Genomic DNA, 19479 nt, shown 5'->3' with positions numbered 1-19479 from the left:
CAGAATCTAAAACAAAAATCCAGAAAATCACATTGTATGATTTTTAAGTAATTAATTTGCATTTTATTGCATGACATAAGTATTTGATCACCTACCAACCAGTAAGAATTCCGGCTCTCACAGACCTGTTAGACCCGCCAAGCCGCGCTTCTTAACACCCGCCCGCTTAACCCGGAAGCCAGCCGCACCAATGTGTCGGAGGAAACACCGTTCACCTGACGATCGAGGTCAGCCTGCAGGCGCCCGGCCCGCCACAAGGAGTCGCTATTGCGCGATGAGTCAAGTAAAGCCTCATGCGATGAGCCAAGTAAAGTCTTACAGTTCATGTAAGTAAATTGATAAAAAATTATTTGGCCCTAATCTATGGATTTCACATGACTGGGAATACTGATCTGTTGGTCAAAGATACCTTTAAAAAAAAGTATGGGTGTGGATCTGAAAACCAGTCAGTATCTGGTGTGACCACCATTTGCACATTTTAGAGTGGCCTTTTATTGTCCCCAGCACAAAGTGCACCTGTGTAATGATCATGCTGTTTAATCAGCTTCTTGATATGCCACACCTGTCAGGTGGATGGATTATATTGGTAAAGGAGAAATGCTCACTAACAGGGATGTAAAGAAATTAGTGCCCAAAATGTGAGAAAAATAAGCTTTTTGTGCGTATGGAAAGTTTCAGGAATCTCTTATTTCAGCTCATGAAACATGGGACCAACACTTTACATGTTGCGTTTATATTTTTGTTCAGTGTATTTCAAGGCCACTATAGTGTAATTTAGACTTAACAGTCATTAGCCCCCATTCAAAATGACTGGGCATCACTGTACTTTTGGGCACCAATGCTGTGGCGTCTGTAGAACGTTCATAACAATGGCAACAATGGGACAGAGTGACGGAGCTGCAACCCATGAATTCGGAGTTGAGATAACCATGTGTAACAGTATTGCTTCCTTCCCCCTCCTTGCCCCAACATGGGTTCGAACCAGTAACCCTCTGAACTAGGATTGGGCGATATTATGTTAGCCTTCGTCGATGGTGATGACATTGTGATGTGACAGACGATGGTTTAGCCTATTTGAACTTGACGTAGTCTCGCAGTGCACAAGTGACATTCCGAGTAATTTGTCTATTCCTATTTGCTGTAGCCTATTTCAACAAATATGATTTAGACAGAACGCAAGAGAGGAATGTAGTCTAGACAAAGCGGAGAATTCCACCAAAGCAGTGCAAAATGTACAGTCAGAAAATATTGTTTCTGTCAGATGCATGGGCCTCAGGCTATAGCCTAAACCTTTACAAAAAATATATAATAAACTATCATAACTATCTTGTCTAGTTGTTTTTAAAAACTTAGACTATGTTCCCTTCGTTCTCCATTCTAGGCTATGAATATGACTTTGGGCTATTTGGCTACGCTTTCATCGTTTTATGCATGGCTTTCTTCCAATAAAACAATGAATGCAACAGAGTTACATCTCAAAACCTTGTTGGAATAGCCTAAAAACGTAAGGTAGCCAGGGGACTAATAATGAGAGAGAACAATGTCAATAGCCTATAGAAAAATCGAATGACAAGTTTATGCTTATTAAGAAATAAATTATCCATGCAGGCCAGGAAAATTCCTCAATGCAAGGTTGAAAACCAAATTGCCAGTAACATATCCTCCTACTAAGCCTATTATAAACGCTTTAAGATAAGTTAAAGGTTGCAATATGCAGAAGTCGCTGCGCCATTTCCTGGTTGCTAATATTCTAATAGTTTAATTTCAGTTTATGTGACAAATGTCATTTTACCATCTAAACCGCTGTGAAATATATGTTCAATAACCAAAAATATTGTATTTTCAACTGTTTGAAGCTGGTGTACAAAACCGAAAGCAAAAGACAGAAAAACAAAACTTAAGAATGGGAAGCATAAAAATAGCGCACATAGAACAGATCTACCGCTTCTTAGACTTGGGTTGAATGATAATGACACATTTCTATGTGAATTTGGTCAGGTCGCCCAAAAGGTTACATATTGTAGCTTTTTAAAGTTATGAACAGTAACTTATTTCCAAAATATTCTAGTTTAAGAGGGTGTTGTCCTAAAGTAGCCGCTTTCAAAAAGAACAAGAATGAAAGTCTATAGCATAGGCTATTCTCAACCACAGCTGTATGAGAGGTAGAACAAACAATATTATTGATTTACTATTAGTTTATGAGGCAAATAAAGCAATTATCCAGTTATTAGCCACTAACTATCTAGCCATTTCACATTGGCTAAATATGCATGCTTAACTAATGCGTAAATCATTCATTAATGTAAATGGGGGACCTTTGCGAAAAATTCAAGTGACGTGCCCTGATCTCATGTCAGAATAATACTGTCCTATGTGTTGTACAGTCAGGAACTAACGAGGCAATGCATGCTAGTGACCCACATATGGCCCATCATCAGAGAGAAACTAGAGGTGGCTTCCCTCTACCCTGCTATTAGGGCTCTGGTCAAAAGTAGTGCACTCTGTAGGGAATAGGATCCCATTTGGGATGCAAACTCTACCCAGCTCAGCTCTGCTGTAGGTCTATTGGGGTTCAGGAGGAGGTCCAGTCACGGTGTCCTGTTGACCTGCTTCTATGTCTCTCTCTGCTGCTCTGCCATCTATATGACAATATGCTAGGCTTTCTGTCACCTGACTTGATACTGCGCTGGCCTCGATATTTGACTTCTGTCCATTAGGCTTCTCTACCCAGCCCAGCTCTGCCCAGCTCTACTGTAGGTCTGTTTGGGAGGTCCAGTCACTGTGTCCTGCTGGCCGGCTTCTCTGTCCATGCTGTTCTGTTTTCTATTGTGTCACAGCAGGCTAGGCCTCCTGTCACCTGACTGGCTGTGGCCTGGCCTCAATGTCTGACTTGGTAGTTGATTATTGTATCAGACAGTGATTCTCATTCTTATAAGCATAGTGCAGTTCATTTTGTCAAGGGAATATGAGTCATCTGAAGCAGCTGTTTTTAAATCCACTTGTTTGAAACCTGGGGCTATACCTGATACCTCAACCATGTGTTTGCAGTTTTGGCCAGGAGATGGCGCTAAAATATCACCTTTTAACCAAACACTGCAATGGATTTACATATTACATCAGTCAGCAGTGTTGTTCAACCCTCGTCCTGGAGAGCTACAGTGTGTTGGGTTTTGTTCTAGCCCAGCACTAACACAACCGATTCAGCTCATCATCAGGTGTGTTGGTGCTGGGTTGGAATATAAACCCTGTATTGGTCTCCAGGATGAGGGTTGAAGAACACTGTGTTACAGGGTGGCATTTTAAGGATGAATGAACTGGTTTGTGATTGTGGGCTGGTTTCCCAGACACAGATTCAGCCTATTCCTGGACTAAATCACACTTTAAAGGAGAATCTCAGTTGAGAATATTTTTTAGTCCAGGACTAGGCTTAATCTGTGTCTGGGAATTCACCCCTGTGAGGTGTTGGTGCTGTTCTGTGGGTGACATCTCCTTTTAGACATTGACCTGACTCAAACCCCTTCTATTGCCCTGAGTCAGCTCAACGTATTATTCCTCTGACTACAGAGTGGACCAAGGCCTTTAAGACACATGTTCTTTCTTTAAAAGCCCTATTCGGACGGGATAAGTTATACTGGAGGAGGTCAGGTAATGTAATGATGTGCACAAGCACAAAACACCAACCACTTCTGTAATTTTAGTCCCATCCGAATCCGCCATGTCAGTCATTTTTACATGGCAGGAGAGTAACAATTCCAGCCAGAATAACCTACAGTTTTTTTGGCAAACTCCAAAGTCCCCTGATAATACTAGTCCCGTGTGAAACAACATCCCTGTGTTTTGAGAGAAATGTCTGAGTTTGACAGGTGTTGCTCGAGGTTTGAGCAAGAAAACAATAATTGATTAGATACATTTAACAAAGTGCTGCGCATAGCCTTTATATGAAAGGCCTACATGTATCAACTTGCACAGTGAATGGTTTTGTTTCTACGTTTTGTGCGAATGAATTGAACAACGGCAAATGCATGATAAAAAAATATTGTGCCTATTTAATGCAAACCTTGCTGTTAATAGATCGCAAAGCAGCATACAACTGAGCTAAATGTTTGGAAATTACAAGTTCACTTTCTCATACATAGCCTAAAACGAATATCAAGTGCGCTGTTTAGCTCACATCTGAAGGCTGGGGGGCATTTGGGGCGTATTCTATTGCGGATCGCTAAAATATCCTAATGATTATGATCCCACTTCCTCAAATCAAATATTATGGTGACTCTATGCCAAATATATTTTCTCAAACTTGGGAACCTAGCTCAAGTTTTCAGTGTAGCCTGTTATGGCCCGGACTTATTAAAATATCCTCAGGCCTAGAAAAAAAAACTCCAGGGTTCTGTCATAACCAACGTTCTCCAGTAATACTAGTCCCGTGCGAATAGGGCTAAAGACAACACCCTGGTAAAATCGTTTTTTCATACCAAATACGTATCCAACTGTCAAGGTCACTTACCTAATCGTTGCCTGGTATATTTAATTAAGCCTTCTTCAAACATTTGCTCATTTGGCAGAGAATAAAGAAGTAGTCAGCACTTCCATGGTGTAGGCTATTTAGCCTGTGAATGTATTTGCTTTGGGTAGACTCGACCTTGTACATTAAGTGTCTTTGAGGGTCAGGCCTAACTTTGATCAATTCAATTCAAATAACGTTTTTTTCCTGTGAGAAGTTATTTAGTCGAGTGATTAATAAAACAAAACAAGTATGCAAATAGCATGCACACAAATGTGCCCAATGCAGTAACATAACATTCACATTAGGTAGGGAACATTGAGATTGACAGTCATTGAATAGTTCCTCTCTTCTGTCTCTTTTGGCAGGAAGGAGCTGCTGCAATGCGGAGCCCTAAATCCAGAGAGAGACCTGTACCTGGGAAAACTGGCCCTCACCAAGTTCCCCAAGAGCCCCGAGACATGGATACACAGGTAGGACTGGAGAGGGGTGTGTGTGTGTGTGTGTGTGCGCGCGTGCGCGTGCATGGGTGCCTGCATGTGTGTGTGTCCACATTCAATATTTTAAAAATATTAAACTGAAACGATTTTACGATGCATGTTTCGTCACCAGTGGACCAAAGTATTTTAGTGCCTCTAAAACGATGGCATTTATAGGTTCCACTGTAAATCCTCTCACACACTTAAACACAACACATACACACACGTCCGATAAACACACACACCCTTACACACACTTACACACGTCACACGCACATACACACACAGACGGTTAAACAGGTCCAATCTTTACTGCCTCTGCTGAGTCCCTGCTCGGCTCTAAACCAGGCCACAGAATAAATCTGTTGAAATATTAATGATGGAATAAAGTTATGCAATTTACCACCACTAACCCAAGCTGAGAGGGAGGGAGGGATGGAGAGAGTTAATGAGGGATGAAGAGAGAGGAGGAGAGAAGGAAAGCGAGAGAGTGTGGGGTGGAGAGAAAGGGGGAGAGTGAGAGAGGGTGGTGGTGGAGAGAGAGAGAAGGATGGAGAAAGACTGAATAAGAAAGAGAGAGAGAAACAGAGGTATGCACAGGAGTGAGAGAGAGTGGGGAGATCTCCTTTGAGAGACGGACGGTCACTGGGCCAAGCCAGCCTACTTCCCACAGTTTACCCCCCGCCCCCCGTCATGTTAGATCAAGACCAAGCCCCCGCCGGGAGGCCATAGGATCACATCCCATCAGATAGACACCCTTCCTACCTGCCACCCTGCAAGCCCCAAGGGACCCTGGGAGATTAGGGTCACATGATCATCAATGGCCTGACCCTGGTTTCATTCAGCATATTGTAGAAGGAGGGCGAAAGAGAGGGTGAAAAGGGAGGAAGGGTGAGGGGTATAGAGTAGAAACGGAGGGGCAATAATGGAGAGAGGGTGAGGGGGAGGGAGGACACTCCCTAGCATCAGCTCTATGCAAGGGCATGGCTGTTGTTCTGCAGGAATTGTTGCATCATGTCATCATGTGCTGCCTACTGGAGAGGGGAGGTTCCAGATGGAGATTCCAGCAGCAGTTTGTTTACATCCTCTAGCTGTAGCATGAGAACAGGGATTATTATGTCACAGTGGGCTAACACTGAGACATGGTCATGGTGAATGGTGGTTTTCTACAGTGCCTTCAGAAAGTATTCACACCCCTTAACTTTTTCCACATGTTGTGTTACAGCCTGAATTTAAAATAGTTAACGATTTTTTTTCACTGGCCTACACACAAGCGGAATTATTATTATTATTATATTTTTTGTACGAATTAATTACAAATGAAAAGCTGAAATGTCTTGAGTCAATAAGTATTCAATCCCTTTGTTATGGCAAGCCTAAATAAGTCCATGAGTAAAAATGTGCTTAACAAGTCACATAGTAAGTTGCATGGACTCACTCTGTGTGCAATCATTGTGTTTAACATGCTTTCACTGTTGCCAGAGAGGAAGGAAACCGCTCAGGGATTTCACCATGAGGCCAATGGTGACTTAAAAACAGTTACAGAGTTTAATGGCAAAACAGTTACAAAGTTTAATTGGCTGTGATAGGAGAAAACTGAGGATGGATCAACGACATTGTAGTTGACAGAGTGAAAAGAAGGAAGCCTGTACAGAATACAAATATTCCAAAACATGCATCCTGTTTGCAACAAGGCACTAAAGTAGTACTGCAAAAAATATGGCAAAGCAATTATGTTTGGAGCAAATCCAATCCAACATGTTACTGAGTACCGCTCTGCATCATGTTATGGCTATGCTAGTAATCGTTAAGGACTGAGTTTTTCAGAGTAGAACAGAAACGGAATGGAGCTAAGCGAAGGCAAAATCCTAGAGGAAAACATGGTTCATGTTGCTTTCCATCAGACACTGGGAGATGAATTCACCTTTCAGCAGGACATTAACTTAAAACACAAGGCCAAATCTACACTGGAGTTGCTTACCAAGAAGACATTGAATGTTCCTGAGTGGCCGAGTTACAGTTTTGACTTAAATCTGCTTGAAAATCTATGGCAAGAAAATGGTTGTCTAGCAATGATCAGCAACCAATTTGACATAGCTTCAATAATTTTGAAAAGCATAATGGGCAGATGTTTCACAATCCAGGTGTGGAAAGCTCTTAGAGACTTACCAAGAAAGACTCACAGCTGCATTCCCTGCCAAAGGTGATTCTAACATATATTGACTCAGGCAGTTTAATAGTTATCTAATCAAGATATTTGATACACTGCCAATTTTGCAGGTTTTCCTACTTACAAAGCATGTAGAGGTCTGTAATTTTTATCATAGGTACACTTCAACTGTGAGAGACGGAATCTAAAACAAAAATCCAGAAAATCACATTGTATGATTTTTAAGTAATTAATTTGCATTTTATTGCATGACATAAGTATTTGATCACCTACCAACCAGTATGAATTCCAGCTCTCACAGACCTGTTAGTTTTTCTTTAAGAAGCCCTCCTGTTCTCCACTCATTACCTGTATTAACTGCACCTGTTTGAACTCATTACCTGTATAAAAGACACCAGTCCACACACTCAATCAAACAGACTCCAACCTTTCCACAATGGCCAAGACCAGAGAGCTGTGTAAGGACATCAGGGATAAAATTGTAGACCTGCACAAGGCTGGGATGGGCTACAGGACAATAGGCAAGCAGCTTGGGGAGAAGGCAACAACTGTTGGCGCAATTATTAGAAAATTGAAGAAGTTCAAGATGACGGTCAATCACCCTCGGTCTGGGGCTCCATGCAAGATCTCACCTCGTGGGGCATCAATTATCATGAGGAAGGTGAGGGATCAGCCCAGAACTACACGGCAGGACCTGGTCAATGACCTGAAGAGAGCTGTGACCACAGTCTCAAAGAAAATCATTAGTAACACACTACGCCGTCATGGATTAAAATCCTGCAGCGCACGCAAGGTCCCCCTGCTCAAGCCAGCGCATGTCCAGGCCCGTCTGAAGTTTGCCAATGACCATCTGGATGATCCAGAGGAGGAATGGGAGAAGGTAATGTGGTCTGATGAGACAAAAATAGAGCTTTTTGGTCTAAACTCCACTTGCCTTGTTTGGAGGAAGAAGAAGGATGAGTACAACCCCAAGAACACCATCCCAACCGTGAAGCATGGAGGTGGAAACATAACTCTTTGGGGATGCTTTTCTGCAAAGGGGACAGGACGACTGCTGAGGATGGATGGGGCCATGTATCGCGAGATCTTGGCCAACAACCTCCTTCCCTCAGTAAGAGCATTGAAGATGGGTCGTGGCTGGGTCTTCCAGCATGACAACGACCCGAAACACACAGCCAGGGCAACTAAGGAGTGGCTCCGTAAGAAGCATCTCAAGGTCCTGGAGTGGCCTAGCCCGTCTCCAGACCTGAACCCAATAGAAAATCTTTGGAGGGAGCTGAAAGTCCATATTGCACAGCGACAGCCCCGAAACCTGAAGGATCTGGAGAAGGTCTGTATGGAGGAGTGGGACAAAATCCCTGCTGCAGTGTGTGCAAACCTGGTCAAGACCTACAGGAAATGTATGATCTCTGTAATTGCAAACAAAGGTTTCTCTACCAAATATTAAGTTCTGCTTTTCTGATGTATCATATACTGATGTCATGCAATAAAATGCAAAAATATTTTTTTCTTTACATAGTTGAATGTGCTGACAACAAAATCACACAAAAATACTTGTTCTCCCCACTGTGTGTATGTATATATATATATATATATATATATATATATATATACTACCAGTCAAAAGTTTGGACACACCTACTCATTCAAGGGTTTTTCTTTATTTATAAAAATGTTTACATTGTAGGATAATAGTGAAGACATCAAAACTATGAAATAACACATATGGAATCATGTAGTAAACAAAAAACGTGTTAAACAAATCAAAATATATTTTATATTTGAGAATCTTCAAATAGCCACCCTTTGCCTTGATGACAGCTTTAAACACTCTTGACAATCTGTCAACCAGCTTCAAATGGAATGCTTTTCCAACAGTCTTGAAGGAGTTCCCACATATGCTGAGCACCTGTTGGCTGCTTTTCCTTCACTCTGCGGTCCAACTCATCCCAAACCATCTCAAATGGGTTGAGGTCGGGGGATTGTGGAGGCCAGGTCATCTGGTGCAGCACTCCATCACTCTCCTTCTTGGTAAAATAGCCCTTACACAGCCTGGAGGTGTGTTGGGTCATTGTCCTGTTGAAAAACAAATGATAGTCCCACTAAGCCCAACCAGATGGGAGGGCGTATCGCTACAGAATGATGTGGTAGCCATGCTGGTTAAGAATTCTAAATAAATGACAGACAGTGTCACCAGCAAAGCACCCCCACAACATAACACCACCTCCTCCATGCTTTACGGTGGGAAATACACATGCAGAGATCATCCGTTCACCCACACTGCGTCTCACAAAGACACGGCGGTTGGAACCAAATATCTCCAATTTGGACTCCAGACCAAAGGACAAATTTCCACCTGTCTAATGTCCATTGCTCGTGTTTCTTGGCCCAAGCAGGTCTCTTCTTGTTATTGGTGTCCTTTAGTAGTGGTTTCTTTGCAGCAATTTGACCATGAAGGCCTGATTCACACAGTCCCCTCTGAACAGTTGATGTTGAGATGTGTCTGTTACTTGAACTCTGTGAAGCATTTATTTGGGCTGCAATTTCTGAGGCTGGTAACTCTAATGAACTTATCCTCTGCAGCAGAGGTAACTCTGGGTCTTCCATTCCTGTGGCGGTCCTCATGAGAGCCAGTTTCATTTACATTTACATAATTTAGCAGACGCTCTTATCCAGAGCGACTTACAAATTGGTGCATTCAACTTATGATAGCCAGTGGGACAACCCCCATTTTTTTGTGTGTGGGGGGGGGGGAGCTTTTTTGTGGGGGAGTTTGGCCTTGTGGGGGAGCTTGTTCCACCATTGGGGTGCCAGAGCAGCAAATAGCTTTCACTGGGCTGAGCGGGAACTGTGCTTCCGTAGAGGTAGGGGAGCTAGCTAGTTTCATCTAGTGCTTGATGGTTTTTGAGACTGCATTTGAAGAAACTTTCAAAGTTCTTGAAATTTTCTGGATTGACTGACCTTCATGTCTTAAAGTAATGATGGACTGTCGTTTCTCTTTGCTTATTTGAGATGTTCTCTTTGCTTATTTGAGATGGACTTGGTCTTTTACCAAATAGGGTAATCTTCTGTATACCACCCGTACCTTGTCACAACACAACTGATTGGCTCAAATGCATTAAGAAGGAAATAAATTCCATAAATTCACTTTTAAGAAGGCACACCTGTTAATTGAAATGCATTCCAGGTGACTACCTCATGAAGCTGGTTGAGAGAATGCCAAGAGTGTGCAAAGCTGTCATCAAGGCAAAGGGTGGCTATTTGGTTACTACATGATTCCATATGTGTTATTTCATAGTTTTGATGTCTTCACTATTATTCTACAATGTAAAAATAAAGAAAAACCCTGGAATTAGTAGGTGTGTCCAAACTTTTGACTGGTACAGTATATATATTTTTTCAAATGTAAGAATTTTTCTTCCACTTTGACATTACAGAGTATTTTGTGTAGATTGTTGACCCCCAAAAAATGACAATTAAATCCATTTGAATCCCACTTCATAACACAACAAAATGTGGAGAAAGTCAAGGTGTGTATATGGCCATATTTAGTGTGTACAGGACATGATCTGACTGACCCAAAATGACCCCTCATCTGGCCAGCAAAGTGTTTAGCAGCCTGAGAAGGCTGTGGTTGCACCATGCATACTGAGAATGCCATGGCAGTTGATAGTTCACTGAAGTAGCCATTTTGTATTGATGTTATCCAAGCCTTTTGTCCTGGCTCTGTTGTTGAACCAGATGCTTAGGTTCGGTTGGTTCTGGGTTTAGGGCTGTTGTTTTGAGAGCCGAGGATATTTGAGGTGCGTGTGTGTGTTCAGTCAGTGTATATAACGAAACATTCCCCCTGTGTTACTAGGCGCTGGGTACTACATCAGGTTCTACGGGAGTGTTCTCCCCCCAGCCCGGACAGGAAGGAGCAGGAGGACGGTGATCTGCGTGACGCAGCAGAGAGGACGCGGATTAGTGAGCGCCTCCACAGGGTTCTACACGACGAGATGAAGGTATGCGCCGATGCTGCTGGCCGCTACCCTAGCAACTACAACGCCTGGTCGCACCGTATCTGGGTCCTGCAGAACATGGCCCAGGGCAACCTGAAGGTAGGAGTAGGACGCGATTAGGTCTACCTCGCTCTCTCTCTGGCTTCTTACTTCTCTCTGTGTCCTGTTTTCTTTCCCCCCCTGTTTCTCTCTCCCTCACTCTCTATCTCTCTCTATCTTTCTCTTTCTCTTCCTCGTTTCTTTCTCTCTCACTCCTTGTGTTTTTTTTTTGTATCTCTCTCCACTATTTCTCTCTCTTGTGTTTCCTTCCTTCTCTCTCTCTCTCTCTGCCTCTTAAATGTATGTTCATTGTACATGGTCTCTGTCAAAACATTGACAGCTCTTTCAATGTAATATTGACAGAAAACATCTGTGTGTGCTAGTCAGGCAGGCAGCTAGCTGTGAATGTGTCATGCAGCTAGCATGGCTTATACAGTATGACCAGGGTCAGTGTGTCTCCAGCCCGCTCTGCCTCACATCTCTGGCCTGTCACTGTGTGTTGAGGAGGACAGGAACTTTCTCAAATCTAAAATAAGAGGCCTAGGGATTTAAAGGTGGATGAAGAGTGTTGTGGCTCAGTTGATCCGCGCCTAATCTTTAAGCCACGCCAGGCACTCCTAGGATATGAAGAGATGCTACTGTATATTAGGACCAGGGATATAGGACTGTGACAGAGTAGACAATAACAATGATACTTTAATAGGCACTTCATGTTATGATAGGATAAGCCTACTCTCTGATCACCCATTGGAGTTTGGTTAATGTAATGGCTGTCCTGATAGCGTTCGATTGGTCGAATCATGTCTTTGTAAGAAGCCAAATAATTTCCCTCTCTCTTTTGGAATTATATGTTGGTTAGCATAGGGCAAATACCTTTGAATGGAAAACCCTGAGTGACTGAGGTCTAAATCACCTCTCCTCCTCTTTTCTCAGGTCCTCCATGATGAGCTGTCCTCCATGCGTCAGTGGGTCTCCATGCACGTGTCGGACCACAGTGGCTTCCACTACCGCCAGTTCCTGCTCAAGGCCCTGGTCAGGGAGCTCAGCCAGTCCCTGCACCACCACCATGCCCCCCGGCCCAGCCCCGGCAGCTCCAGCCCTCGCAGCCCCAGCCCAGCCCCCCAGCCAGCCCACCCAGCCCACCCCCAGCACCAGGCTAACGGAGAGGCCACAGCAGCAGCCCCCTGCCCCTCTCCCGCCACCCCAGATGACCAGTCCTCGGTGCCGGCCGTGCCCCAACTCTTCCACCAGGAGATGGAGCTGTGTACTGACCTCATCCAGTCCTTCCCCGGACACGAGACGCTCTGGTGTCACAGGTACGAGCCCACAGGCCAATGTCACTGTCACTCAACCTGAGACTACAATGTTAGCCAATCACAGAACACATTTTATTATGAGACGCTCTGTTGTCACAGGTGAGACCAAAGGAGGACTAATCATGGACCAGCACGTTGCTGTATCTAGTGTGTGGCCTAATTTCAGGTAGAGCCATAGACACTGTACAGAGTTTGGCTAACTACCCTCCATATTGGTGGCAAATGCTTTGTGATGCCAAATATTTTTTTTCTTCTGTTAGACCATTACAATGTTCTCAGGACTCTCAGTAGTGGATGTGTTGGTGGGCCCCTATCATGTCATATACGCTGTTTTTCTGCAGAACATTCTTTGTTTTTTTAGAGAGGGAGAGAGAGAGCGAGAATAGAGATACAGAGAATAGTGATATAGAGAATAGCGAGAGGAAAGGGGGAACAGAGCAAGCGAGAGAGAGGAGAGAGAGCTGGGGAAAGAAGGAACAGAGAGAGAGAGGGGAAATATATATGTTTTCCCCCTAGGCTGAAGACCAGCTGCTCAGTAGAACGTGTTTATACCTGACCAGTAGGGCTGGGGGATATTTAGAATTAATTTGATTCATTCTAATTTATGATTTAGCACGATATTTGAAATGCCTGTATCACAAGAATCAACTGTTTATGTCCGCTTGTTCTCTTTTTGGTCTCGTCTCCTTCGCTCCTTCTGCTATGACTGTGCACCTTCCCATTTAAACACACACACACCAAGCTCCTCCCCCAGCCACTCACAAAGCCCCCCCCCCCCCCCACACCAAGCTCCCCCCTCCCCACACCAAGCTCCTCCCCCACACACAAAGCTCTTCCTCCGGCCATTCAACAAAGATGAAAGGTCACTTCTTCCTCTCTGACAACAAGCGGTTTCAACTCGCTATTTGCATTTGAGGTTTGGTCGAACAGTCTCTCATAGGGACACCGAAACACGTTGAGACATTATTTTCTATAATAGAGGAGAACTTAACGTTTCTAACGATACTCTTTTTATGTCTCAACTCCTCAAATTGCGCGAAGAGCAGACCCTACTAAAACGGGAGTATCAATGAACATTGATTCTGGAAAATGAATGCTCAGTTTCTGTCTGGCCCTGCATTGCGGTACCACGTACCACTAGCAGCATTTTGTCGCCCTTCCACATCTGCGGTGGAAGTTGGCCGAGCTACAGCGGTGTTTGTCAGACCATTAGACACGAAAAACGTCTGTAGGCCGAACGGTTTGGCCTACAAAACTACACTGAACAAAAATATAAGTGCGACATGTAAAGTGTTGGTCCCATGTTTCATGAGCTGAAATAAAAGATCGCAGAAATGTTCCATTCGCACAAAAAGCTTATTTCTCTCAAATGTTTTGCACATAAAAGGCCACTATAAAATGTTCAATTTTGTCACACAACAAATTGCCACAGATGTCTCAAGTTTTGAGGGAGTGTGCAATTGGCATGCTGACAGCAGAAATGCCCACCAGACCTGTTGCCAGAGAATTTAATGTTAATTTCTCTACCATGAACCGCCTCCAATGTCATTTTAGAGAATTTGGCATTACGTCCAACCGACCTCACAACCGCAGACCACATGGAACCACACCAGCCCTGGCTTCTTCACCTGTGGGATCACCTGCATCATTCACCTGGACAGCTGATGAAACTGTGGATTTGCACAACCAAAGAATTTCTGCACAAACTGTCAGAAACCGTCTCAGGGAAGCTCATCTGCGTGCTCGTCGTCCTCAGCAGGGTCTTGACCTGACTGCAGTTCGGCGTCGTAACCTACTTCAGTGGGAAAATGCTCACCTTAGATGGCCACTGGCCCGCTGGAGAAATGTGCTCGTCACGGATGAATCCCGGTTTCAACTGTACCTGGCAGACCCGGTTTCAACTGTACCTGGCAGATGGCAGACAGAGTGTATGGCTGACAGCGTCGTGTGGGCGAGCGGTTTGCTGATGTCGACGTTGTTAACAGAGTGCCCCATGGTGGCTGTGGGTTTATGGTATGGGCAGGAATAAGCTACCGTCAACAAACACAATTGCATTGTATCGAAGGCAATTTGAATGCACAGAGATTCAGTGACGAGATCCTGAGGCCCATGTCGTGCCATTCATCCGCCGCCATCACCTCATGTTTCAATGCACGGCCCCATGTCGCAAGGATCTTTACACCATTCCTGGACTCTGAAAATGTCCCAGTTCTTCCATGGCCTGCATACTCACCAGACATGTCACCCATTGAGCACGTTTGGGACGCTCTGGATCGACGTGTACGTCAGCGTATTCCAGTTCCCGTCAATATCCAGCAACTCCGCACAGCCATTGAAGAGGAGTGGGACATCATTCCACAGGCCACAATCAACAGCCTGATCAACTCTATGCGAAAGAGATATGTCGCGCTGCATGAGGCAAATGGTGGTCAAACCAGATACTGACTGGTTTTCTGATCCACGCCCCTACCTTTTTTTTTATAGATATCTGTGACCAACAGATGCATATTTTGTATTCCCAGTCATGTGAAATCCATAGATTAGGGTCAAATGAATTTATTTAAATTGACTGATTTCCTTATATGAACTGTAATTTCTAAAATCTTTGAAATTGTTGCATGTTGCATTTATATTTTGTTCAGTGAATTATGGCCACTCTATGGAAAGATGAAAATCTCACGAACACAATTGTAATCCATACAAGTGAGTAGAAGTATGGAGTAGTTTTGTGCCAACAAAAATAAGAGGTTAAATATGTGTCCAAAAAAACGTAAATATTTTCTGAGCTTTCTTACACAAAGTATTCAGACCCCTTCCCCTTTTCCACATTTTATTACGTTAAAGCCTTATTCTAAAATTACATTTACATTTAAGTCATTTAGCAGACACTCTTATCCAGAGCGACTTACAAATTATGGGTTAAATATTTCTTTCCCCTCATCAATCTGTACACAATACCCCATAATGACAAAGTGAAAACAGGATAGAGCTCAGGTGCATCCTGTTTCCATTGATCATCCTTGCAATGTCTATAAAACTTGATTGGAGTCCACCTGTGATAAATTCAATTGATTGGACATGATTTGGAAAGGCACACACCTGTCTATATAAGGTCCCATAGTTGACAGTGCATGTCAGAGCAAAAACCAAGCCATGAGATCGAAGGAATTGTCCGTAGAGTTCTGAGACAGGATTTTGTCGAGGAACAGATCTGGGGAAGGGTACCAAAAGATTTCTGCAATATTGAAGGTCCCCAAGAACACAGTGGCCTCCATCATTCTTAAATGGAAGAAGTTTGGAACCATCACGACTTCCTAGAGCTGGCTGTCCGTCCAAACTGAGCAATCGGGGGAGAAGGGCCTTGGTCAGGGAGGTGACCAAGAACCCGATGGTCACTCTGACAGAGCTCCAGAGTTCCTCTGTAGAGATGGGAGAACCTTCCAGAATGACAACCATCTCTGCAGTACTCCACCAATCAGGCCTTTATGGTAGAGTGGCCAGACGGAAGCCACTCCTCAGTAAAAGGCACATGACAGCCCGCTTGGAGTTTGCCAAAAGGCACCTAAAGGACTCTCAGACCATAAGAAACAAGATTCTCAGGTCTGATGAAACCAAGATTGAATTCTTTGGCCTGAATGCCAAGCGTCCCGTCTGGAGGAAACCTGTCACCATCCCTACAGTGAAGCATGGTAGTGGCAGCATCATGCTGTGGGGATGTTTTTCAACGGCAGGGACTGGGAGACTAGTCAGGATCGAGGGAAAGATGAACGGAGCAAAGTACATAGAGATCCTTGATGATAATCTGCTCCAGAGTGCTCAGGACGTCAGACTGGGACGAAGGTTCACCTTCCAACAGGACAACGACCCTAAGCACACAGCCAAGACAACGCAGGAGTGGCTTCGGGACAAGTCTCAATGTCCTTGAGTGGCCCAGCCAGAGCCCGGACTTGAACCCGATCGAACATCTCTGGAGAGACCTGAAAATAGCTGTGCAGCGACGCTCCCCATCCAACCTGGCAGACCTTGAGAGGATCTACACAGAATAATGGGAGAAACTCCCCAAATACAGGTGTACCATACCAAAGAAGACTTGAGGCTGTAATCGCTGCCAAATGTGCTTCAACAAAGTACTGAGTTAAGGGTCTGATTACTTATGTAAATGTGATATTTCCGTTTTATATTTTTAATATACACTACCAGTCAAAAGTTTGGACACACCTACTCATTCAAGGGTTTTTCTTTATTTTTACTATTTTTTACATTGTAGAATAATAGTGAAGACATCAAAACTATGAAATAACACATATGGAATCATGTAGTAACCAAAAAAGTGTTAAACAAATAATATATTTTATATTTGAGATTCTTCAAATAGCCACCCTTTGCCTTTTGCTTACTACATGATTCCATATGTGTTATTCCATAGTTTTGATGTTTTCACTATTATTCTACAATGTAGTCCCCTGTAGCTCAGTTGGTAGAGCATGGTGCTTGCAACGCCAGGGTTGTGGGTTCGTTTCCCACGGGGGGCCAGTATGAAAATGTATGCACTCACAGTTGTAAGTCACTCTGGATAAGAGTGTCTGCTAAATGACTAAAATTAAAAAAAAAAAAATGTAGAAAATAGTAAAAATAAAGAAAACCCTTGAATGAGTAGGTGTCCAAACTTTTGACTGATACTGTATGTGCAAACATTTCTAAAAACCTGTTTTTGCTTTGTAATTATTGGGTATTGTGTGTAGATTGATGAGGGAAAAAAACAATTTAATCAATTTGAGAAAAAGGCTGTAACTTAACAAAATGTGGAAAAAATCAAGGGGTCTGAATACTTACCGAATGCACTGTATCCTAAGTATAGGACAGACGCTTCAAAAGCTTTTCTTATGATTAATTTTTTTAATGTATTTTTTTTGTTGCCATTTATGAATGTGTATATCTATGGGCTATAGTAGTAAAGGCCAAATTCAGTATTTTATCAAATATTTTTTTATACCTAAAGGGGTCCTAAAATTTAAATCAAATAGCTAAATGATCCATGGTATGACCATCTTAAAACAATTCCATATGTTAACTTAGTAGAACCCCCCCAACAGCTTAGACTTTTAGAGGTTTTAAATATAAAGATTAGCTGGCTACTCACTAGCACATGGGCTTGTGCTTGAGAGAGACCTGTGTTAATTAAGCAATATGGCATGAGAACCCGGGGATTATCGTGTGATAACTTCCGACTAAGGGCTTCGCCGAGGGCCGGGAACAGCCCTTAGGAGTGAGTTGTCACACGATGATCCCAGGGTTCGAGGGGCCTTATTGCTTTTATAAAACGGTATATAAAAAAGATATTTATAAAAAATATTAATTACATGTTTTCATTAAAAACATTACTTTAATGAGTAAATTTGTTTTTGCATTTTGAAGTTGCTACCCAAGCGGGTTGGTCATTAGTTATTTTCTCATGTTTTGGCCTAGTCGTTAATGCTAATCATTCTATTCATTCAATGTTATTATGCTAAACAAATCATTGGCATGTAGCTAGCTATCAGAGATTAAATGATGATGATTGACAAGAACTTCAATAAACAATGATTTAATAAATAACCAATAGTCCTACATGGGCAACAACTATTATGGTTGCCGAGTACGAACTAACCAAGCTAGTTGGTGATGTTAATATTGACGTTTCCGTTGATGGCACAAGAGTGGAAGAACTATCCATGGTCCTGGCAACAACCAGTGCTTGCCTCTTTGGCGGAGAATGGGACGTTCCACTCACATCATTGCCAGCTAAAATGGCACTCCAGCGCTTTCTGTTCTCCATGTTATGGGCTGCCAATAACTCTTGAGTGAGCTCTCTCACCGATGGCCACTCAAGCCATTATTCCCCTTGCCTCCAGGCCTGCATCGGATAACTTTTGCATCCTGAAGTTGCTACGCAAGCGGGCTGGTCGTTAGTTATTTTCTCATGTTTTGACCCAGTCGTTAATTCTAATCATTCTATTCATTCGACTTTGTTATGCTAAACAAATCATTGGCATGTAGCTAGCTAGCATAGATGCAATGATGATGATTGACAAGAACTTCAATAAACAGTGATTTTATAAATATCCAATAGGCCTACATAGGCCGCACATGCGCTGATTAATGAATGGAATTTGGAGTGTTTACGGTTTCCATGGTGAATTATTAGTTTCATGTTCATTCTTGGGCTAGCTAGCCTACTGGCACGGGAGAGATCACATTTGTAAAATGATACATTGTTGCACAGGTCGTAGAGGCAGATAGGTGGGTTTATAAAAAACCCAACTGTTGCAAACCAAAATAAAAAAATAATGTGTAGGCGCTTTTGTCCCGAACAAGATTACGTTTTAGAATTTCCTGCCTGGGCTGTGGCACAGTGGAATTATGACATTAACATGATTTGATATTTTGCATATCAACAAATCAGCATCCAGGATCCGAACAACCCGTTTTATAATTTTCTATATTGCCTGCTACAAGAGGTTTATTAGTGAATGTGCATTATTTGTACTTACTTTACTTAGTCCTCTTCGTCCCGGGTGGGACATAAGGCTGCAACAATCTTCTGCCACTGGTGTCTGTCTTTGGCCACAGTTTGTGCCCTGTCCCATGAAAGACCCATCTCTTCCAGCTCAGCCACCACTGTCCATCGCCATGTTGTTTTTGGGCCAGCCTCACTTGCGCTTTCCAGTTGGTATCCATCTGAGGGCAACTTTGGGGATCCTTTCTGGCAGCATCCTCAGCACATGACCAAGCCAACGTAACCTGCATATTTTTATTTCCAGGACAATGTTCTTACAGCCCGTCCTCCTATACAGGTTCTCGTTGGAGATCTTGTTTGGCCAGAAGATGTTGGAGATCTTGCGTAGGCAACCGTTGAGCCATATAAAAGCAGCGACTTCACATTGCTATTATAAATCCTGAAATTAGTTTTGAGGCTGTATACTTTTGAGCTCAA

General features: G+C 43.1%; 1 protein-coding gene across 1 annotated transcript in view; it reads left to right on the top strand.

The window, feature by feature from the left end:
* Window positions 1–19479, top strand: part of ptar1 (protein prenyltransferase alpha subunit repeat containing 1) — a gene marked incomplete at its 5' end in the record, with an annotated part of 37932 nt that overhangs the window by 12708 nt on the left and 5745 nt on the right. Inside the window, 3 exons of the mRNA XM_084176326.1 lie at window positions 4870–4974; window positions 11010–11250; window positions 12124–12506. Of these exons, the coding sequence (XP_084032452.1) occupies window positions 4870–4974; window positions 11010–11250; window positions 12124–12506 (729 nt within the window). The remainder of the gene's footprint in view (window positions 1–4869; window positions 4975–11009; window positions 11251–12123; window positions 12507–19479) is intronic.

Source organism: Coregonus lavaretus (assembly GCF_964263955.1).
Source record: "Coregonus lavaretus genome assembly, chromosome: 14".
Lineage (NCBI taxonomy): Eukaryota > Metazoa > Chordata > Actinopteri > Salmoniformes > Salmonidae > Coregonus > Coregonus lavaretus.
The sequence above is the reverse complement of the archived record's forward strand: the minus strand, read 5'-3'. Positions and strand labels throughout refer to the sequence as shown.